At 31.4% G+C, this 23,435-nt stretch overlaps 3 protein-coding genes across 3 annotated transcripts; 1 reads left to right on the top strand and 2 right to left on the bottom strand.

Moving 5' to 3' along the window:
• The first annotated feature begins 4,581 nt into the window (after nucleotides 1-4,581).
• LOC108728436 (uncharacterized) lies at nucleotides 4,582-13,761 on the top strand. Its single transcript, XM_018456993.1, has 11 exons — nucleotides 4,582-4,798; nucleotides 6,275-6,616; nucleotides 6,714-6,869; nucleotides 6,963-7,172; nucleotides 7,307-7,472; nucleotides 7,563-7,695; nucleotides 7,786-7,843; nucleotides 12,271-12,861; nucleotides 12,972-13,211; nucleotides 13,315-13,433; nucleotides 13,506-13,761. The coding sequence occupies exons 2-11, from the start codon at nucleotides 6,296-6,298 to the stop codon at nucleotides 13,759-13,761; spliced, it is 2,250 nt and encodes a 749-aa protein (XP_018312495.1). The 5' UTR covers nucleotides 4,582-4,798; nucleotides 6,275-6,295.
• On the bottom strand, nucleotides 8,307-9,811 carry LOC108728435 (Down syndrome critical region protein 3 homolog). Its single transcript, XM_018456992.1, has 6 exons — nucleotides 9,668-9,811; nucleotides 9,444-9,587; nucleotides 8,906-9,298; nucleotides 8,741-8,837; nucleotides 8,521-8,646; nucleotides 8,307-8,442 (listed from the first exon to the last, which is right to left on the bottom strand). The coding sequence occupies exons 1-6, from the start codon at nucleotides 9,722-9,724 to the stop codon at nucleotides 8,360-8,362; spliced, it is 900 nt and encodes a 299-aa protein (XP_018312494.1). The 5' UTR covers nucleotides 9,725-9,811; the 3' UTR covers nucleotides 8,307-8,359.
• A 1,074-nt stretch (nucleotides 13,762-14,835) lies between the features above and the next one.
• Nucleotides 14,836-21,976, bottom strand: Elp1 (elongator complex protein 1). Its single transcript, XM_018456995.1, has 12 exons — nucleotides 21,476-21,976; nucleotides 19,460-19,888; nucleotides 18,871-19,377; nucleotides 18,110-18,339; nucleotides 17,617-18,023; nucleotides 16,410-17,532; nucleotides 16,099-16,292; nucleotides 15,642-15,906; nucleotides 15,393-15,529; nucleotides 15,186-15,337; nucleotides 15,049-15,112; nucleotides 14,836-14,982 (listed from the first exon to the last, which is right to left on the bottom strand). The coding sequence occupies exons 1-12, from the start codon at nucleotides 21,914-21,916 to the stop codon at nucleotides 14,921-14,923; spliced, it is 4,011 nt and encodes a 1,336-aa protein (XP_018312497.1). The 5' UTR covers nucleotides 21,917-21,976; the 3' UTR covers nucleotides 14,836-14,920.
• Between the last annotated feature and the right edge of the window lie 1,459 nt (nucleotides 21,977-23,435).

Here is a 23,435-nt window from a genome sequence, read left to right as displayed (position 1 = left end):
TTAGGCATAATGAGCAATATTGCAAAAAGTTTTAACATTTCGGCATCAATATGAGTGCTATGTAACTATTTTGATCATTTAACAAAATTATTTTCAGATCTGTATCTAGCTAAATTTTTAAATACTGCAATAAAACTGAGATATTAAAAAATACAGTAAAAAAAAATACAGTAACTATAACAGATAGTTATAGTTACTGTATTTTTTTTAAAGAACATGAATTGAGTTTTATTGAAATTATCAGTCTTTTGTAAAATGACTATGATTATAAAACTATTAATTTATGTATTATTATTTTGAGTACCTGAATAAATAAAACAAGAACGATAAGTTTAATGTAAGTGCGTAGTATAGAATTATTACACGCTAAAATTAAAGTGTCGTTTAAACTTAGAATGCACTTAATATGCATTATATCGTGGATTAATCGCTTTCGTGCTCGAATAGAAAGATTAAGTCGATATCCCTGCGACTGTGATTATTTCAAAGTATTCCCCGCGGCGAATGTAACCCTTCCGCTTATAATGGAGGACAAAGTGCGCCATTAACATATCACGATCTTATGTAATTAAATATAGCGGCAATATTTATGAAGTCATTATACCCTTGAAAAAAAGAGCCAGTAAGAATGTGATAAACAGTTTCTACAATTAAATTTCTGACCATTGGTCTAGAACTGACGACATATCCTTACAATAATCCATTTCCTGTTCAACATTTGTCAGTAAAAAGTCGCACAGTGAAAATTAGCTTCATATCGCTAAAAGTGCACGAGTATTATTAAGAGAGCAACAACGATAAAAAGATCTCCTCAATATCAGATACACTGAGAAAAAGATATTTAAAAATTTAGTTGTGACATATATGCCCGTATTCATAGTCATTGCAATGAAATAATTCGTAGAGCATCTGAAGATAAATTTAAGGAAGCCTTAAATATAAGGCCTGACTATGAATACGGGCAATAATGTTCATTTCACTATATAATCCCTATTTTGAAATATATATATATAAATTCTTATTTTTTTTAATACAAAGAAAAATTTTATTTCTAGCAAATAAATCGTCTATTTCATTTTTTATTCTTTTGCTTTATTTTCTCTTTTTGTTTACAATTAATAAGAAAAATGAAATATATTTCACAGAAATGAATATTCTGTTATCACAATCAAATTTTGTCATAATCGGTAAATATGTATCATTGCTTTTAAATATTTCGATTTTTTTCTCAGTGTACAATCATTTCAATTATTGCCCAGACAACAAAAAGTCTAAGATCGAGACATAAGACATTTTAAAGATATCTTTAGACATTTTAAAGATATCTTTTTAAAAAATATCTTTAAGATATACATGATATCTTATGTCTCGTTTGTGTTGTCTGTTAATGACAACGCAATTTTATATGCATAGAAATCATTTGTATCTAAACACATTGGCATCTCCCCTAATAGCACACTTTATTTGAGGAACGTTCTGGCGAATGTTCTTAAGATATAGGGATATCCTCTGAATGTTCTTTGGAACGTCCCTTGGAGATCTGTGCTATTAGAGTCAGTGTTTTTAATATTCATTTAAAGTAAGTAATTAATCATTACCTTTTGATATTGAGTTTTTGTAAGGCCAATGTAAACCTAAATTCATGATGCATGAATGTTAATAATGATCTCACATACATTACATAATATTTGGACTTATAAAATCAATTACCTTTTTTTTTTTATTTCAAATACATCTTTATACGCGTGTTCGTTTGATTAGCATTTTTCTCGGTACGCGACGGTATTTCTTTAAGAAATTCATATCATTGAGATTTTATAAACGAGGAACGAGGAGGTGTACTATTTCGTCGACATCGTGCGCGACGTCATTCGCACGAGACGGGCGCTAAACTGCCTCTCGTGTCTCTCGTGCTAACCAGTAATAAACGTATATTCACACGAAACCTCGACGTACCGCGACATTTATAAGCATAATCCTCGAGATCACACGCGAAAATCTGTGATACAGCTTGCCTGCATAACGTATACGATCTCGCACAAGAGAGAGACCTTAAGAATATCTCATCGCAATGTTATTTCTTACCGTATACTTTTAGTTTCGAAAAAAAAACGCGGAATTTCTCGAGTATAATTTTTAACAAAAATTATACTCGCAAAATTCTTCCGTTTTCGACTTTCAAATTCGATTTCAATTCAAATTATAATATTAAAATTAAATACAAAATAAATATGACTCCAATGAATAAATTAATAAAATGTAAAATGCCTGTGCAACTTTCCGCAGTTCGATCTTGATGCGTAAAAAAGTTAAATCTTAAGTAAAAGATGTACAGACGTTTCGATCCTTGATTTGGATAATCTTCAGTCAACAAATATATATGGTGACAGAAAGTGAACAGACTATAATCTCTCCTCCTGGTAGTCTTTCAATGTCGAAACAGTCAAATGATAAGACAATGGTCAAAGTAAAACGTAAAACGTTCAAAGTAAACAGCAAGAAGAGAGAGATTGTGCCTTCCAAAGTGATGTGATATGTAAAGATTTGTAATTTAACGATAATAAGTCTGTTCGTGTTGCATAAAAATCTCCAAAAATTGTTTGCATTTAAAAGAAGATAAATATATATTCGTACGTTGAAACGAGAGAAAATGAAGATGCTAAGTGCAAAAAGCACAAGCAACGCGAACGGATTTCATGTAACTTTTTCTCTAAGACGGAAATGTGGAAAAAATGAAAAATTTTAGTGATAAGAAATTTTCATGTTTTAATGTTACTGTTAGATATATCTTATTATATATTGTTATTAGTTGTCATATTATTTTTACCTGAAAATTGCTAAAAATTGTTTAATGTGTTCGCTTTACTGTCCACGAATGAGTTACAGAGATTCTTTGGTATGTTCGCATAAGGTAAGCAATAACAAAATTCTATTTTTTATTGTCATAAGTACATTTATCTTATTATATAATCTTTTCTTATTACTTTAGTAAAATCTATACAAATATATTGATTATCTGTGATATTTTATATTATCTAAAGTAAATTTATGTACTTCGAGGCATAATGGTGCACTGGTGTTATTTTATGTTTAAAATGAGTTTATGATTCATATGCAAGTATAGATAAAAATGATGAGAATTATTTTATTTGTGTTATCTTCTTAAACACACATTTTTATTTATGTTCAATATAATAACAGTATACCTTGTGTGTATAATGTATCACTCAGCATCACATATAGAATTATTAATAAAAAATTAAAAATTAAAAGTGCAACAATGTATTTTTACTTATATTATATGTTCTAAGTCACTTTTAAGCAATGTTCAATATTAATTTTTTAAAAATAGACAAGTTTTCTGTGGTGCCCCATTATGCCCTGCATAAATGACATAGGTTACGACACACTTTCACAAAACAATAATTTCGTCCTGTTAATCTATACTTTTGCAGTAAAACTTAAGTTTTCCTTATAGTAAATACTTCAAAAAATATTTTAATATATAACAAAGTTGATTTATTTATCTTTAATATGTTTAAAACTTGAAAAAATCTAACTATAACCATTATACCCCAGGTTCCCCTACTGTCTAAAATTTGTAATTGTGAGCGTTGGCCATCGATGTCTACGCACACTGCATTCCTTTTTCTTAATAGAAATAAAAATGTATAATTGGTATTCACGCTTATTTTTCTAAATAATTTTCTAATGTATGAACGTCGGTATATCAAGCCCCACAATTACAAATTTTGGACAACACTGGATATAATTTGCAGCTAAAGTTTCGTACGCACGCGGGGTAATTAATATTTTAACATATGAATTTATGCGTATACCGGCAACTTATTATGGTTCTTGAGATGAAAATTACAAAAGTGAGCGAATTTACTCGAATATTTATAATTTCGTCGGTCATCAGTCACTTAGTGAATTTGCTTACTTTTGTAATTTTTACCTTTTTTCAAGAACTGTAATAATCCAATTATATCTATGTTTTTCATATATGCCTTATGGTTGTTCTACAATGTGCTCTTTATTTCCTGTTTCTTGCTTTTTACCTTTTGCTTTTTTCCTCTTTATGATCGTTCTATCGACAATTATATTTCTTGATATGTGTTTTCTGTTTTTTCTGAAGTTCGTTAACGTTTATCTCGAGCAACAAAAAACGAAAAACGGGATAAGAGGCAAAAAGATACAAAAAATTGCAAAAAGCAAGAAATAGAAAACAAAAAGCACATTGTAGAATAGGCTTTAATATGTGACTATAGGACATATAAAAAAATAAAAAATCATAAAGTAGTAGAATGTAAATAGTGAACGGCCAATCATAATAGAGAACATAATCCAAAATTCTTTGATTTGCTTATTGCTAACGTCTTAATTACTTAAGACTTTTTGTGTGCCATGGCCCTGAATGTTGAAATATTAACGACTCTGTGTAGACATATAAATATATGTATACGCGTCGAATTAGTTTTTCTTTCTCCCCTTTCGCTGTATTTTTTTCGTCGTATCATGTCGTTCGCGCGTAGAGAAACGCGCCAGAGGAAACAAACGAAGATAACAAAAAAAAAAACAAATGGAAGGCGAATGTATATGGGCACAGGTCGCGAAAAAAAACATTAGGAACATGTTCGCAGTTTCCTTGTGAGGTAAATTTCTTGTGAAACGAAATAGCAAACCCACATTAGACATAGAGAAACCCCACGTGCAGCGCGTGACTCGTTAAATACTGATCGTTTCTAGTGCGTGATAAAATTGCAAATCAAGTCCCGGAAGATGAATGCTAGACATTGTGAGTATCGCATAGATAATCTTTTATGACAGATCATTTTATAATGTCACACGGCACTATCTTTAAATTTATCGAAGAGAAAAGAGAGAAATTTTTAACATTGTAACAAGTAGTGATTAAAAATTCGGAATTACCAAGAATTTATATCTTAATCCAAAAAGTATTATAACTTTGATAATCTATAAATTTGAATTTTTAAAGTTATGGATTATTTGCAAAATGTTCTACAAAATATTTTTCCAATCAAACTTGTATTATTAAAATTATAATGTTACTATAAAATTTTACTTCGTTCTTTTTACCCTTGCTTTAGATTTTATTTAGACGTTATCATAAAAGTTCATCAGCTTTCGTAATTATATATGATAATTATCGGTGTTAGTAAATTTTATCACGTAAATTATATATTTTTTTATTATAAAAATAAAAGCTTAGTTTCCTCCATACAGTCAACGTGAACTACATATAATCTGATACAATTTAAAAAAAAGGATGTATCGCGTCATCAATGTGCGCCTTTCAGTAATATCACTAGATATTCCTGCATGTAAGAAATTAAATGTCCCTAAAAAATTCTTAAGTTATCAACACAGTTGTTTCAGTCCGCGATCGAGTGTCATGTATACTTTCGTTACGTTATTTTTGCAATGTCGTGAATTCCACGATAATTTAACCATTCGCCATTATTAAAATGAATATCGAAATATGTTAGTGAGGACGATTTGAGGCAACGGAAAAGATAAAAATAACGTGCGTCAACGCATTAATATATGGTAAATAACTTTTACTGACACGTGTATGTTTATCATGGATTCGAGTTTACACTTTGTTTCGAAATGAGTATTTTTTACGTTTTTGTAAGTGCCCCGGAAATTTGGAATTGATAGTGAATGGTAATGTTTATGCATTATGTCATTATGCACTTATTATCTGAAGATAGTATAATGTATTTCTACTGTATTTGATACTAAAACTTTTTAAGTTGTAGTTAACAGTGTACAGAATGAATTGCAAAAAATGCCAAATAGAGTAAAGTTTCTCATGTTCTGCATGTATACATAAAACTACAAATTACTTAAAAAATTATATCAAAAGTTGTATATTATTATGTCGCTACGCGTGTATTTTCTGAAGATAGTGTAATGTATTTCAACTGTATTTGATATGAAAACTATAACTTAATAAGTACAATAGATCTGTTTTCTATAGTCAAACTAGTGTTATTTGATATCTGGCGAAAGCGAGGAAGAAAGTTCTATATAGCGTAATCTTAACAGGAATAGAAAAACAGACCTAATAATACTATACTTTTGATAATTTTTTCAGCTGTAGTTTTTTACACTTACATGTGCAGCAGCATAAAAACTTTACCATTTTGGGTTTTGCAATTCAATCTGTATATTAATATACATCAATAATATGAAATTTTATATATTATTCCTATATAAATGACAGTATATTAATATTTTTGTACAGGTATAAAAGTTAAATAAAACAATGGCATACTCTGATCAGAATCATGAGATACCTAAAGGTACCAGAGCAAGACAGAATGGACAATATGAGATTCCAGGAGAAAAGACTGCAGCCAAGACAGGCTTAGATATATTACATACATCTCGGATAGACCGTGATATAACTGAAGATGTGGAAAAAAAGATAACGTCGCTAAAACATTTACTGGAAAAAGATCCAAGAGCTGCTGATTTAAAATGGTCCCTTTTTGTGGCAGCATCCAACACTTACCGTTACGACAGTTGTTTAAAACCGTTTCCGCCTATGTACATCAAGAACGAGTGCAAGGATATCGAAGCATTGGTATTATCCTTAATATTTTTAAAATAATATATAATATTTATCTGATAATATTTATATTTATATTCCTTTATAAATATTTATATTCCTTTCTCTACAGAGGAGAGCCATAGAATCAGTTCCTCCTTTGCCCGTGATATGCAAAGAACTTGGTGAGACAGATGTCTACCAAAATTACGGCGAAATAATAGAGTTATTGTATTGGGTACTGCTACGATTAAGAGATCCATACATCAAAAGTGTGCAGAAAGAATGCGTAAGTATACATATCACAATTTCCGAGATTTCAAAAATCAAAAGGATACACCACAGTATAGCATAAAATTTTAGATAAATATTTATATTACAGTACAATTCCATACTGAGGAAAGTGCCATTGGAGGTGCCGGTTGCAGCACCAAATCTTATATTTCAAATAGCAAGTGCGAAACAATCTACGTCAGAAGAGAAATGGAAGTCAAGTGCTAAAGGTCATTCAACATTTTATGCGTATCACGGCAGCCGTTTGGAAAACTTCCATTCCATCGTACACTATGGTTTACAACAAAACATGTGCAAAGTGCAGTAAATTAATATTAAATTAAACTGGAATTATTTTAATTTTATTTTTTTGTACTAATATCATAAAAAAGTAAATTTTTTCATATTGCTAAAATTATAAAAGTTAGCATAAACTTAATTTTGTTATTTCAGAGATCAGAGTTTGGCAAAGGAATATATTTTTCAAGCGAATTAGGAGTGAGCTTACCGTACAGTCCGGTGGGTTATGGTTGGGGAGGTAGTCTTCTTGGAAGCGAGATAAGCTGTATAGCTCTCTGTGAGCTTATTAATCATCCTGATATAAAGAGAGGAGATTCAAGTAAGCGCACAATGTATCTGCGAGAGTGATAATAGTTTATAGTATATCAAAGTTTGAAAAGAAAGTTTCTGCAATAGTTTTATGTTTCAGGAGATAACGCACAAAATACATTGAGTGATTCAGTTGGTGGAAGAATACCAGACAAGTATTTTGTAGTGACAAATAGCGATTTAGTAAGGATACGATATTTGCTCGTTTATACTCAAGATCTCCATACAACTAGGTAAGTTAGGCATAATATAGCATTAACTAAGCATTAACTAAGCTTTACGTTATCACACAATCATTGCTATAAAAAATCTTACTACTTTAGTACTACTGATAGTACGGGATTGCTGGCATGGTTCAAGCAACACAAATTACTGACATTTGTGCTCGGCTACGTCGTGCTATTAGCCTCAGTTGGACTAACGCAGAATAAACAAGTAGAGAAATACTATAGGTTATTTATTCAGAAAGCAGGATTTGAATAAAAGAAAGATAACAACATAAATTTATACAACTTGATTGCTATAAGTTGAAGTCTTGATATGAAAGAAGAAAGGTTACAAATGCCACATTTTCATAAAATTAGAAGACTCCATATGCTAAGATTAATAGCATCGTAAAACGCTGCAATATTTTAAAATTATATACAAGAAAAAATCTTTTAATAGCATTTCTGTGATTTGCACATTTTTGGCATCTACGGCCTTTTTACCTGTCAAGTCTTCGATTATATTGAATTGATTATATATTGTCCACCAATGCGTTATGTGTGAAAAATATTATCTTTTATATACATTTTTTAAATATACATGTGGCATTTAAATAAATATTTTCTATGATAAAAATGTATATATACGAACATACTGTTTTATACAAAATGTTTTTTATTTCTATAACTTTTAGTATCGTGAGAGTATGATAGGAAAGTTCTCAGTGACCAAATAATCGTCTTCAAACACAACGATAAGATTTACTTCAAATTCTGAAAAAATATTAAATTATAACTCTGTAATTCACATTTTTGTTTTAATGCATTAACTGCCGCATATAATATTCTTACCAACTTTGAAGTTGCTTGTGCTTAAAGTGGGGCATGTAAATAATCTTGGAAATATCATGTAGATTGGAATAGCAAGATTTGTGCAAGCATTGCCCTCCCCGATTTGTATATTTTGTATCTCCGTTGCTGCAAAAATACACTCTTGTCAATCTTGATCTGTTATCGCAATTACTGCAATGTATCCATTTTATATGGATTCGTCGCATAATTATTTTTTTACCGTCTCTAGAGTATCCTTCTGCACATCCACAAGTTTCCACCCTCACTAATTGTAATTCTATAGACTTTACAACAGCCTCGCACTGTTCGATCACTACCTGTACATATAGATAATAGATAAAAGTGCAATATTCTGATATTAAATAGATGGAAAAAAGTCACATACTTCTCCTGTCAGAGGCTCAGAGAGTTTGCAATACAAAGAGTCTAATCTTCCCGAAATGCAAAATCTTGGTACATTAGGCCTGTCCCGAGTATTTTGCAGAGATTCCGGCATTATTTTGAAGAACACAATCTTACTGTGATCCTTCTCCACCTTAGCATTTGCTTTATCCTCGACTATAAACTCCAATGATTTGCTGACATCTTTCGCGAGGAAGCTTCTTTTTATATCACAGCGTATCAGGTACTGTATATTCACAAAAACACCGTGATACGTTTCGTAAAGAGATTTGTTTCCTCTTGGCTTTAATGGCAATTCGAATGGTATTTCTGTCTTACCACTGGGAATCTTTCCAGATGGAGCAACATCTAGTGTATATTGTACTAATTGTATCGGCTGAAAATAATTACGATTTATACAATAAAAAATTAGTATTTGCTATATTTACATTAAGAGAAAAACAAAAATTAAATTAAAAAAATAAGTAATTCAACAGTTTCTTTGTATCAATACTTATATATATATGCGTCAAAGTATTTACTTTAACGGAATTATAAAATGCTTCGAAAATGCCGACGTTCTTGGAACTAAGCTGCAAATTCACCGAGCCTTCCATGGTGAGAAATATACCATCGTGCTTCACGTCTGAATTAGTTTTTAACTGTATCAGGCCAGCGACTACCTCCTGCCATATATAACCTCAATTTTCATTTCAAGTATCCACAACTTTAACAAGAGAATAAAAAACTAAAATAAAAAACCAACCCCTTCGTGATATATTTTGCTTGCGCGTTTCAATTTTATGTCTATATTGATGGACATTTTGCGGATGATCCTTTTTTTGACACTTGTTAGAATACCAAAGGTATCAACTCATCTGTTATGAGAAATTGCACGCCATCAAGTAATTAATCACTATATCAATTCCTCACGAGCTTTAAAAATTTTGGGGAGCATCAGATGTGACGACTTACGATCAGCTGTTCGTAGAACAACGAGCTGAAAAGTGATGAGGGTGTGAGAGAGAGAGAGTGACAGCTGTGCGAGTCAGAGACGTCTGTCTCACTTTATAAATAATATAATATTGTATACACAGTAATTAATATAATTTATATACAGTATTATTATATATGTATATAGTAAACTATTCGGTTTCTCGCGTGCTCACGTGTTGTAAGCTTCATTCTATCTTTCTTCTGTATACTATGGAGTGTGTGATAGAATGAAGCTTACAGCGTGTGAGCACCAAAAACCGAAACAACCGAACACAACCAGAATATCCAGTATTTGATTGATTTTGGACAAATCCTTGGCATCACAAATGTTACAATTTCAAGAAAAGTATTGAATTGAATAAATATGAACTGTTTCCACGCGACTGAAGATCTTTATGATGAACAGTTGATCGATGTACGAAACCGATATTTATGTATATCGTATAAATAATTACACTAGGAGCGAAATCCATAGACGGTGCTCAAGATTCGAGATGGCTTAAGCTAGTGTATGAACCAATCAGAGAGCCGTATTAGCATCTTAAGACCTTGCTTGAGATTAAGAACGGACTATGGATTCCGGCCAAGGAACGACTTTTCGGCACCTATACGGAATTCTTGCAGGGAGGACTTGTAATGTCCAAAATATATTACATAATCATATTAGAAAATATGACTATTGCTATTATTCGACTATTGAATGACAGTAGAACTGATTCAAAGACAAGACAAACTGGAAATATTTTGGAGATACCATATCTGAAGATATATACGACAATCTTTCGAAAAACAAAGATAAACAGTGTGGTGAAATGATTACAAATTAAAGTAATAATGATAATAATTTCTCCTCTACATATAGTAATTACTATCAAATTATTATCAATATATTACTTCGTAATCATTTCACTTCACTTTTTATCTTTTAAAAGACAATTTATGTTTGTTTTTACTATTTTTTTCGCGCGTTTAATACCTTACCATAAAGTATAGCTAATTCAAACGCGTCTGCTTTCTCGCGTCTCTACATTTTTTGATTGTTTCTGTTACAGAAAACCGTCACTTCATTCTTTGATAACTTTCGAGTTGCTTAGACTTTTACGAGCAAACTATAAAAGTATCAAACAAAGGGAATTTTATTACTCCGAGATGACTCGACCAATGACGAAGGAACGAGTCGGCTAAGCTTACAGACGCTTCCAGACTCGGCGGGGCGCGGTGCAGGGTGCAGCGTTCTTGCTGCGCAAGCGCGCATTCGCTTTCTTCTGCGCCTGCTTCACCTTCATGCACTAACAAATTCAAATCGACAAAGTCGTTACTTGCGAGAGTTGAAACAGAGTTGACCTGTGGCGACTTGCTTCTCGAAGGAAGAGACGGAGATTTGTGTCTGCAACGGAAACAAGGGCCTCTCTGCACGATTGTGACTGACTATGGCGACAAGAAATCGTACCGCTATCACGGTGAGCACGTGAGATTTCAATTTGCGAGCGCAGAAAAATCCCCCCTGTTGATAATGGGTGGAATCAACGGTCTAACAGTTGTCCTAACGCCTGACATCTTTAAATGCCCCCTCGTACGCTTAAATGCCACCACGATTATGATCTCGAGATTTTTATACCAGTCATCTCTTAATCTCATCCCAGTAACTTACGGTCTTACGAAAAAACTCCTCAAGCGGATAATTTTTATTAAAATAAATCTAGAAGAATAATAGGAAGTTTCTCCCTTGTTGTAAAATTTTTACATGAAATGGAACGTTATGTTTAAGCACCGAAAACGTTAAATTAGCATCGACGATGTATTATCTATTATCCATTCAGTACAAAGAGACTATTGAACTCCAAGAAATTAAATTAAAGGTGTCCCTACTTTCTGAAGATGTTCCCAGGATGTTCCTGGAATAAAGTGTGCTGTATGGATAATATCTTTAATTAATTTATCTGGAGACAGCGGTAGTGTCTCGGCGCTAAGCATGGCGCGACAAACATTACGTAAATGTAAGAATTACATGTGGCTTGAATTTACACCATTGTTTCATAACTTATCAGGCTGCTCCATACATATATGCTGCTTCATTTTTATTGATATTTTAATGTATAATATCAAGAAAAATTTCAATAAGAATATATATATTGCTTTTTCTATTTATACAAAAACTTATCCACAATAAACATTAACTAACAATAACATAACTGTAACATAATTTTGTTAGTTATAATTTTTCACTGAACAATATAACTACCTATATTGTATTGTTGAGTAGGAAATTATAACTAACGGTATGTTATTGTTAACAGTCAGTGTTGTCTGGATAGAATATCATATTCTTTTAAATTTTACTTTAAAAATTTTTTTATGTGTTATGTGTTTCAGGTGAACCATGCAAACCAGGAAAATATTAAAAGTATAAAACCTTCGGTGATTGGTGTACCAACGAAAGAAAAAAGAGCCGTACTAGGTGAAATAAGTAACAGAGTTAACACATTGAGGGGTGTCGAGCCCATTGATAGGATTAGTTTATTACAAAGGAAGAAAGTACCGGTATCGAAGCGGCAAGCTATAAAGCCAAACATAAATCTACCTGAGAAGCCACCAGTGCAAATCGTAAAACCAATTGTAAAAACAACATCATCTTCCAATGTAATCAATGTACCAGCTGCTCTCGTTAGTCCAAAGAGAGAAGAGAGGAATTCGTTTTCAACGGATTTATTAAAATTTGAAGATATTGACGAACAAGACAAGAATAATCCTATTCTAGTTTCTCTCTATACTAATGACATACACGAATATTTAAGGACGTTAGAGAATAAATTTACTATTAAAAAGGGATATCTAGCGGGCCAGGAAATTACCCCTAAGATGAGATGCGTATTGGTAGATTGGTTGGTAGAAGTGCATCAACAATTTCGATTGATGCAAGAGACATTGTATCTCACCATCGCAATTATCGATCGCTTCTTACAAGTAAGATACAAATAATATAATATGTCGCAATAAAAGTAAACATCTTTTAATATTATAAAGAAATTATATGCATACATTTAAATGGTTATATGTATATTTTGTTCTTACAGTTGTTTCGAACTATAGATAGAAAGAAATTACAGCTGGTAGGTGTAACAGCTATGTTTATCGCTAGCAAGTATGAAGAAATGTATTCACCAGATATAAGTGATTTTGTATATATCACGGACAAAGCATATTCAAAGGTAGATATATTGAATATGGAAATGCTTATTGTGAGAACTTTGGACTATTCGTTCGGGCGACCATTACCACTGCATTTTCTTCGAAGATATAGCAAAGCTGGAAAGGTATGTATATAAATATACGAAAATTTTTATTTTTATTGCTCCGTTTATGTTATTTATAACTAGCACTGTAATTTTATAAATAAAATCTAAATGATTTGTTAAGGCGCTTCCTGTACATCACACGATGGCTAAATATTTTCTCGAGGAAAGCTTGGTTTATTATGAAATGTGTCATTATCCACCTAGTCTCATCGCTGCAGCAGCGATATATCTAGCATTTTTGTAAGTAACTAAATCATCTTATGCTATACGTTCCTTAACATATTCGATTAATAGATGATGTTTGTCCATTAGAATTATCGGTAATGATGAAGAAGACGAAGGCAAGGTTATCTGGACAGATATTCTCGTATACTATAGTACTTACTCCAAGGATGATGTGTTACCTGCAGTACATGATATAGCTGCCATAATAACTAATGCAGAAAACAGTAAATATCAAGCTGTGAGGAAGAAGTATGTCCATGTGAAACACATGAAAATTAGTATTCGACCAGAACTTAAGTCACCAATTATGCTTTCCATTGCAGCAAAACGCAATAAGTCATAAATTTGTAATAAAACAATAGAATTTGTGAATTTACTACTTTTGAGATATTTTCAATAAGATGTTTGTCTGTTACATTAAATGTGATATCGATGAATATGATTATGGACATTATAGTTCATGGAAGATTACATTGAAAAATAAATTAAGATAAATAGAGGATAAAGTAAAGCTTTATCACACAAAGTGATGAATGTTGCATGCGTTAGACATTTAGTGTATAAATTTCTTATTGAAAAATCTATTCTCATTTAGTCACATACGGAAACAAAAAGAGAAACGTATTTAGAGTATTATATACAAACGTTTGTTACTATAAGTAAAAATTTAGTCGGGTAATACTGATGGACTTTATTTTGGACTGCCGTAGTAAAACTAATTATAGCGGAAAACATAAAACGCATCTTTTATAATGAAATATTAAATAAAGCTTTTAGTTTTTATTCCTAGCTGATTATAATATTTTAATTTTGATATAAGTCCTACAAAGATACTTTTGATGTCACCATATGAAAATATGTGAGTATTCTAAGACATATTTCATTTTTTTCTTATACTTTTATATCCATATTTTCTCAAATGTTGTTTATCTTAAATAGTATGGGAATCTCTATCGTTAAGTCTTTTAAGATTGTTAATTTTGGAATATAAATTGGATACAACTTGTGTACGAAAGTGAGGCGTTATCATTTTTGAAGATACCATATATCGCTTAGGAAATTTTTATCAATATAATGATAAAGAAATGTTCTTTGATTTTACATTTTATATTACTATATCCTATAATATGTATATAAAATAATTAGTATATAGGTATCTGCGCATGCCTGAAGCAACATAAAATTTTATATCGTTAAGCAATCCAAATTTTAACACTTCCAAATTTAGATGTTTAATATGTAGCATGACTCTACTTTAAGATCGAATACAAGTGGCTATTATATTTAGGCCTTATTAGTTGCAAATTTAATTATAATATAATAATGATATAGATTAAATTACCAACTCTATATACACATACCTTTGTAAATAAAAAGCTAAATTGCTATAATTTATCTGTATTACGTTAATCTCTTATATTTATTATGTGATAGTAAAACTTTTCTTACATTCATACATTAATGCAACATTATAAAAATATTTATTTATTTTTGAAAAGTTTTTAAAAAATGTTTAGCACGCGTGGTGGTGTATCAGCCTCAGGTGGAAACATTATATAGCGTTCTAAAAAATTAAAAAAGTATTAAAGATCAATGAATGAGCAATCTATTGTATTTTGTGAGTACTTACCCATTAATTTAATGGGTGCAATAATTTCTTGAAATTGTGCTTGTGTATGAGTTGCACTTTTTTCCTGCAAATAAATCAAAGAATGTAAAACGTAATATTTGGAAATCCCTGGAATATTTTTTGCATTAATTACTTACTATATCAACTAAACTTGTAGGAGCTGATCTGTCCCAAATTTCAGGTTTACTATTTTCCACTAATTCAAAAAACTCCTTTTTCTCAACTAAGATCTTTACTGCACTTTCATCAAATTCGAATCGTATTAGCACCTGTAGAGTTAATATATTCTCTGCGAGCTTTATTCGATAGTGTAATATAATGCAAATTTATATTTATAAACAAACCTCTATCTTTGTATGCATTACTAATAATTTGATAAAGGGCATGTATTAAGCCTAAATCTTCAAACATACTGCCTTTCTTTAAATTTAAAAGTTTTCTTGCTTGTTTTCTACGGTTCTTACTTGATCGATAGCTTTTGCTGAAAAACACATTTTTTTTTATTTTATATGTGTACGCACACAAAAAGCGTATGGTGTATAATATATATAAAGTGTTATTATATAGATGACTTTTAAAAAATATACAAGTACCTAGAAGATGTTGACAATTGCGACATTCGACTTGAAATAGAATCTGCAATACTGATTGTATCACTAATAGAATCTGGAATTTCTTTATTACATTCTAGTTCATCATTATAAGTCTTTTCATGTAATAATTGTGTTTGTTTTGCTTTCATTTCTGTTCTTACTACAGCAAGGCGTGATTTATGACTTAGAAAATCTGTCTTCATTTTACTCAATTGTGAAATCACGTGTTCTGCGTGTTCCTTCACTCCAGGTTTAATATGTGTTTCTATAAAAAAAAAAATGAATAATTTAGATACAGTAATTTTTCCTTATATTTTTAGTATATTATAAATATAATTATTTATAATCGATAGTTTACCATTGCTTTCCGAAATTTTAATATATTATAGATAATTAATATTTAGAGAGTATATTTAAATATATTTAACTTAATATATATATTTAATCATTTTCTAACCATTCAAATCTAAACGTTGAACATCAATCGTTATCCGTATTGCATGTTTCCAGATTCTTCCTTCACATAATACTGCAACTGCTTCTTCAATGTCATTTAAATATTCCTTTAATATTACAGCTGCATGTTCGTACCTACGCCCCGCTTTCAAATGTTCAACTAGTATCTTATAACGTTCATGTAAATCTACTGGACTGAAGAAATTAATTCTTATATAGTATAAAATAACATAATATGATTAATTCTAATGAGGATGATATCCTTTCATATATGTACATAAAAAATGCATGTACACAAAAAAATTTTTTTACCTTAATTTCATTTCTTTTAATATGGTGATTACGTCCTCCCAATTATCACTTGACATGCTAAAGGTTTCTAAAGCTTTGTCAAGATCGCCACTTCTATAAAACATCATACCAGCTTCGAAATATTTCTGTTCATTTGATAAAAATTCTCCATAAATTGCAGCCACTTTTTTATGCTCCATAGTATTTTTTTCAAACAATTTTATTGCTGTCTTACACAACTTTTGACTACGTATGAAATCTAAACATTCTTCAAACTTGGCTGGCTCTTTAGATAAGAACTCTAATGCTGATTCATAACGTTTAAGATATACATTAATAGAATACTTCATGTAATTTGTGTTTAATTTTTTTAAATTGTTCAGGAATGGAACATATTCTTTTGGGTCTTTCGATGATTTAGACGCTATAAACATTGCGAGTTCAAAATCATACATGCCTAATGCAGTATCATATAACACATCAATATTTACGAAATGCAATAAATACTTTAGTGCTTCGTAGGCAGATACAGAAGATTTGTGTGGCGTTAATTTTTGTGATTCCTCCAACGTTTTGACTTGCTTTATTTTACTAAGTGCATTTTCCAAGCCCTGTCTTTGTTGATTTTTTACCAAACTTATCAATATTGGTTGTATTAAATTATCTGCATCATGATGTTTCTCTATGACATCTCTTAATAATTTACAGATTTTATCTATCTTATTAACTACTTTGTTATCATTAGTTTCGTTACTTTTAATGTCAGATTTGATAGTGTGATCTACATAACAATTCGCGTACATCGTATTGATGACATTTTCATCTTGTAATTCTGACAAAAACAGATTCAACCAATGTAGTTTTTTATGTTGTATAATATCTTCCACGAATTTTTTTACATTATCCATAAATAATTGTGGATTGTGATCGTATATTAAGTTTAAATTTATACGTTGTTTAGTCATGATATCAAGCGCCGCCAAATAATTACAGTTATTGAGATAATGTTTTAATATATGCAACGATAATATCCTTGGCTGTATACATTCTAGATTTCCTCTAGGCATTTGTAAAATTACTTTTGAATCTTGTGGTATCGCTGTTATTATACGAGAATCCTTTTCGAGTCGTCTTATATAAATATCTGTAACGATACATTTAAAGTTAGAAAAGTGCATACACAAAGTGATACACACAAAATAAAAGAGATTACAAAATATGTATTCACCTGTAAATGACATCTTGTCCATAGTATTTAACCAAGGTTTAACGGTTAAATCATATTCACTTAGCTGCTTTAAGCCAACTTCGTTCAATGGAACACAAACCAATGTATGTTGCAGTGTTGTGAGAATCACAAAATCAGAATGTACATAAAAACTTGTAATATTCTTAGCAATTTCCTTTCCGTTAATAAAAAAACTATTTTCTAAAGATAGACTAAGAATAACGTCATCCGAATTAATTTTTACAATTTCAATCTGAGCGCATAATTTACTTAACGTTATATTTGTTCGTTCAAATTTTCCATCTTGTGTGTATTTAAATATTTGTTCTTTCGCTTTTATGTAAGCTGTGTTTGCATCGGAAGAAGAAATTATATGTTCTATTGGATAATCCAAAACATGAATTTTCCTGTGAAAAAAAAATTCAAGTTTAGACAAATATTTTACAGAGTTTATGAAGCTGGTATGATGTTTTATATCTAGGAAACCACATACTGTATTGTCAGAGAATCCTTTGAACTTTCTTTATCTAAAGATAAAACACATAAAAAATTATGATTGTTTGTAACTGTACCAAACAACATAATGTCTTTTTTAAACCATAAGAAATTATTTGTATAGTAATGGAGGTCTTTGGTTTTTAATACATCATATTCGATATCATATAATGTGTCAAAATCAATATTATATGAATTTATAACTTCATATGCCAGTGTGGAGGATTCCTATAACATATGATAAATTTCTTTAAATTAAGAAGCACCATAACGGTCAGAACGTTAAGATATTGAACTATTATAAATTCATTTAAAATGAATTAATTTCAGAAATTATAATTGCGTGCCGATATGGTTGTCGGACTTTCAACGCAATCACATCTGAAAATATTAATAATCCCCCCAAAATTCCCAACTTAAAAACTGTAATAAACTTATTGCGAAAAATAATGCCTCGGCCGGGAGTCGAACCCGGATCTCTTGCATTCCGTGCGAGCGTCCTAAGCCTTTAGACCACCGAGACAGCGTTGAAAATCCGACAACCATATCGGCATGCAATTATAATTTCTGAAATTAATTCATTTAAATGAATTTATAATAGTTCAACATCTTAACGTTCTGACCGTTATGGCGCTTCTTAATTTAAAGCATTATGTTTAACATTAGCGGTCTTTCAATCTTATTATATGATAAATTATATAATGCAACGATAAATAAATTCTCTATATACATCATTATTTTTTGTTAAGACCAAATTACCTTTATCTGCTTGAAAAATGTCAATTTATTATTACATGAAACAGTACAGAATTCGTTGCTGTTTATCAAAGATGACTCGTCATTAATCTCTGGTGCAAAAACAATTGCATTTTGTGATTCGGAAGTTTGCAAATATTGGTGCGCCATTGGCGGTGGAATTATTCCATCTTTAAAACCGGTAACTAAAATATTGTTTCCATCAATAACTCCAATCACAACTTTATCATCCACAGTCTTGCCCCTGCTATGATTTATACACCAATTAAATGAACAGAAAGTAAGTTCTTTCGTCGTTAAGTAAATCAATTCCTTTTCATCAAATTGATCTGTCCTATCGCTCCATGTTACATATAGCAATGGATTGTTCTCAGTAAAGACAAGAGTTTGTTTAAGATACCAGTGACAATTATTTTCAGTCCACAACTGTATCAGCGTTGTATTCGTTTTTGATTGGTAACAAACAACAGCTAAAATATCTGAACATGGTGACCAAAGCAGCTCTCTTATCTGTAAGATACCTATTTAATGAAATTTGTTTTTTTTTTGCAAGGTAATCTTAAAAAATCGTATATTTCAGTATTTAACATACCTTTGTTTCTTGTGGTTTAAAAGGAAGCAATAATTCCGAGTATTTAAGGCCGTTCTTCTCAAAAAATGCAACAACATATTTTTCGTCCAATATTTGGGGTACGGCAATTGGACGTCCCACTGGACCCCAAGCTATACATTCCTCCAATCCATTAATTTGTTCGCTGGTGTAGCATAACATACCCTCTCTGTTGAATATTTTAAATCTTCGAATTTTTGGTTCCTTGTGTAGAAAACTAACAGCGAAAAAAGCACCATCGTCACGCCAAGTGATTCGAATATGACCATCATCACGCTCGTTCGGAATCAGGTGTATCGATTTAGCTTGAGCCGCTGCTTTACCCACTGAACCATGAAACTGAGTTTCTTTTTTACCCCAACCAACAGTAACAAATTCATTCTGCCCAAATTCTTCTGAATATAAATCCACCTATAAAGTTACAATTTAGTTTAACGTATATATATAAATTAATTTATTATATCTAATTCACATTGTTTATTACTAGTAGAAAATTTTACTAGTCATAAATATAAGAAATATGGAAGGCAGAACTTAACACTTTGCCTTTTTTGTCTATGACAAAAAGAGATATGAAAAAGAATGAGGAAAAATGATTTATTGCACTATTATGAATGATAATAATAAGTTAAAATATTAGAGTCGAAGGAAAAGGTAGAAAGAATCTAGAATATGAGATGTATAATAGATTGGATGATACCAGGATATCTGCCCCTGTATTCTGTAACTTATTATGCAATCGTTATGAATACATAATGACTGCATAACAAGTTACAGAATACAGGCCAGATTAGGAAGGAAATCAGAGACAAGCTAAGTGATAGGGCAGATATGAGGGAATGGAGATTCGAAAAAAGATTAGAAAAGGAGAAAGGCAGCGATTTGGCAAGAAAGGATTGGAGAGAAATGAAGGAAAAACTGAAGTAAGAAAGAATATCAAAATGAGAAATGAAAAGGTGTTTTGAGAAAAAAAAATGGATTTAGAAAAAATGGAAAAAGAAAAGGAGAATAAGGAGAGAAAGAGTTATACTTAAGCATTAATTATCCTTAAGCGCAGGAGAACACACAATTTTTGTATATTTCCCTTTCTCTTTTTTTGTAATTTAATTCCTTAACTTAAAGGATATCTTTAGCCAAAAAAGTTCTTCAACTTAAAAGACATAGTGGAATGACATAAAACAAGTAGATCTACCTGAAGCTCAGTAACCGATCATAAAACAAATAGATCCACCCAAATGAGCAAAGTGTTAATTCCCATCTTCTTTCTTCTTATTCTGTAGTCTCTAATAGAGACGTGATGACCTCTTCTGCATATATTCATAGATATATGGGACCTACAGTTTTAACGCCGGTTCCGAACGGCCTATTAGAAGAGATTTTTGTGGCAAAAAATACTTTCGATAGTTTGCCTTCCAAGAGGTGACAATTAAATAGAACTTTATGTTTTGGATAAATTTAAATTTGAAACTTTGGCACAGAGATGTACAATTCTTTATGCCACCATAAGCTACGTTCAATTATCATAGATAATTATCACTAAGTTCAAAAAACAACAATTGAGTGAATGTCCACTATTACTGATATTTTTCTAGATTTATCATTAATTTAAGGATCTATATCAATTATATTCTGTAGTTACCAAGCACTTACTCAACTATTGTGTTTTTTAAATGTAGCTATACAATAATCAAAGATAAATAAATCACAATACTGTGTCACTTCTTGGAAGAGCCTCCAAATAATGACCATAATAAATGAGAATTAAAAATAAAATTCTGCTCTCTCTCTGAAATTAAAATTGGACAAGCAACTTATAAATATTTCTTATAAAAATTACAAATGTAATGAAACGAGAAGAGAATCCACATAGGATAGCTTGTCCAAAATCCACATAGGGTAGCTTAATCTAAAGATCAGAACTTTACTCAAAATTATAGGGACATCAAAAAGATAAAAGTGGCAAATAAAACCTGATAAGTTTTCGAAATCAAATATTACCTCTGACATTACTTGGAAGTTTAATACCATAGTAATTACAACTCCTGCGGTTGTTACAGCAGCAATGATTTCATGATCCGGACTAAATTTCATACACTGTAAGTTGATGTCGGACAGTACCATATTGTAATCAATACGAGTTTCATCCATCATGTCGATTTTGGCAAGGCAACCTGATTCGTAGGCACAATATAATTCCTGCAGGGCAACACAATAATCCATTGACACTATTTTGGATAAAGAATATTCAGGATTGTCTATGTCAAGAAATTTCCTTTTGCTTGATATCAAGCAAAGATGTTCGTCCAATAGCACATATATATCGTTGTAAGTTGGATTGATAGCACATTGTATGCGTTTCAAAAGATCTTGATTAGTTTTTATGTTCTCCATAAATTTGAGATTTCTACTGTTTACTTGACGAATCGTTAGATTTTTCATGATTCTTCATCAATAAATCGATAGTGTAACAAATTTATTTCAATGTCTTCACTTCTTTTATTATACTTCTTGATGCGATTTCGATACAATCTGTGAAATCAACGAAAAAAATGTGTGAGACAATTAAACATTTTATGTTAGTACATACAAATATTTGTTAGGAGCGATCATAAAAGAGAGTTGGCCTCGTCACATGTTATGAAAAAGGTTATGTCCACAGCATATAGGTTATGGCGGTACCTTTATGGCAGAGTGGGGATAGACGCCAGCTTCTCTAAAGGAGCTTAAGGAGCTTACAGACCAGAGCGGCGCAGCGGTGAGCGACGAGCGGTAGCCCAATGAGAGCCACGCTTTTGCGTGACATCATTAGTGAAGCATGGCTTTTATTGGGCTACCGCTCGCCGCTCACCGCTACGCCGCTCTGGTCTGTAGGCTCCTTAAGGCCGGAATCAGACTATGCATTGAAGATTGAGGTTGAAGATTGAAGATTGAAATTTGACCAATAAGGACAAAGAAATTTTAGCTCCTTTCGTTTCGATTGGTCAAATTTGAATTTTTCAATCTTCAATCTCAATCTTCAATACATAGTCTGATTCCGGCCTAATGCGGGGTCTACAATAGAAGTCGTAGCGGTCGTAGGGTCTTAAGTCATAGAAAATTGACCAATCACAGTTGATTATTCTTCTCATATTTGACTGTGATTAGTCAATTTTCTACAACTTAAGACCCTACGACTACTACGACTTCTATTGTAGACCCCGCATAAAGGCCATCACACATACAAAAATTTTAGTGGGAATCGTAAGGTCACAAACAAATTGACCAATCACAATCAAAATTGAGATCTCGAGTTTTTAAACACTCGACTGTGATTGGTCGAGTATTGTAAGTATAATGTAAGTATAATGTAAGTATAATGTAGAACCAGCTTAAAGGCCATCACACGTACAAAAATTTTAGTCGTAATCGTAAGGCCATAAGCAAATCGGCCAATCACAGTTGAGCATTTAAAAATGCGAGATCTTAATTTTGATTGTGATTGGTCGATTTGCTTGCGACCTTACGATTACGTCTAAAATTTTTGTACGTGTGATGGCCTTCAAGGTGCTGTTCCATGGGCACGGAAAACGGAATCGGAATGGTGAAGTGGTAGGGGCAACCAATCAGCATCGTTCCGTTCCGATTTTAAGTAGCCTAGAGTCCTAGATTTATCAGAGAGGCGCAACCGGTATTACGCATTCTGATTCGCTGTTGCAATCAAATGACTTGGCAGCTATTTATAGTACTAGTGACATATTTCTATAGTACTAGTGACATATTTCATTTTATCTATACATTCTATCTCACTCTATCTCATTCTTGCTCTTGAATAGTATCCGTGCTGATTAAATTGTTATTACTGATATTATACAGAAAGCCCTGATTACTTGTTCGTTAACAGTATATATACATGCTTCAAAATTATCATTTTTTTCAATGTTTCTTGAATGTAAGAACATAATATTGCAATCGTATCTGC

Source organism: Mycetomoellerius zeteki, unplaced genomic scaffold, assembly GCF_001594055.1.
Source record: "Mycetomoellerius zeteki isolate Tzet28-1 unplaced genomic scaffold, Tzet1.0 scaffold617, whole genome shotgun sequence".
Classification (NCBI taxonomy): Eukaryota; Metazoa; Arthropoda; class Insecta; order Hymenoptera; family Formicidae; genus Mycetomoellerius; species Mycetomoellerius zeteki.
Note: the sequence above shows the minus strand (reverse complement) of the source record. Positions and strands in the feature narration are given on the sequence as shown.

What these genes read in the sequence shown, in the direction of transcription:
- LOC108728436 (XM_018456993.1), top strand. Translation starts at nt 6,296, where the DNA reads ATGGCATACTCTGATCAGAATCATGAGATACCTAAAGGTACCAGAGCA. An exon ending in AAAGTGTGCAGAAAGAATGC is followed by an intron (nt 6,870 to 6,962) that starts GTAAGTATACAT and finishes TTTATATTACAG; the next exon opens with TACAATTCCATACTGAGGAA. An exon ending in GCGATATATCTAGCATTTTT is followed by an intron (nt 13,434 to 13,505) that starts GTAAGTAACTAA and finishes TTTGTCCATTAG; the next exon opens with AATTATCGGTAATGATGAAG.
- LOC108728435 (XM_018456992.1), bottom strand. Translation starts at nt 9,724, where the DNA reads ATGTCCATCAATATAGACATAAAATTGAAACGCGCAAGCAAAATATAT. An exon ending in CTGAGCCTCTGACAGGAGAA is followed by an intron (nt 8,838 to 8,905) that starts GTATGTGACTTT and finishes CTATATGTACAG; the next exon opens with GTAGTGATCGAACAGTGCGA. An exon ending in AGAAGGATACTCTAGAGACG is followed by an intron (nt 8,647 to 8,740) that starts GTAAAAAAATAA and finishes GTATTTTTGCAG; the next exon opens with CAACGGAGATACAAAATATA.
- Elp1 (XM_018456995.1), bottom strand. Translation starts at nt 21,916, where the DNA reads ATGAAAAATCTAACGATTCGTCAAGTAAACAGTAGAAATCTCAAATTT. An exon ending in GGACAAGATGTCATTTACAG is followed by an intron (nt 17,533 to 17,616) that starts GTGAATACATAT and finishes GTATCGTTACAG; the next exon opens with ATATTTATATAAGACGACTC. An exon ending in TGCACCCATTAAATTAATGG is followed by an intron (nt 14,983 to 15,048) that starts GTAAGTACTCAC and finishes TTAATTTTTTAG; the next exon opens with AACGCTATATAATGTTTCCA.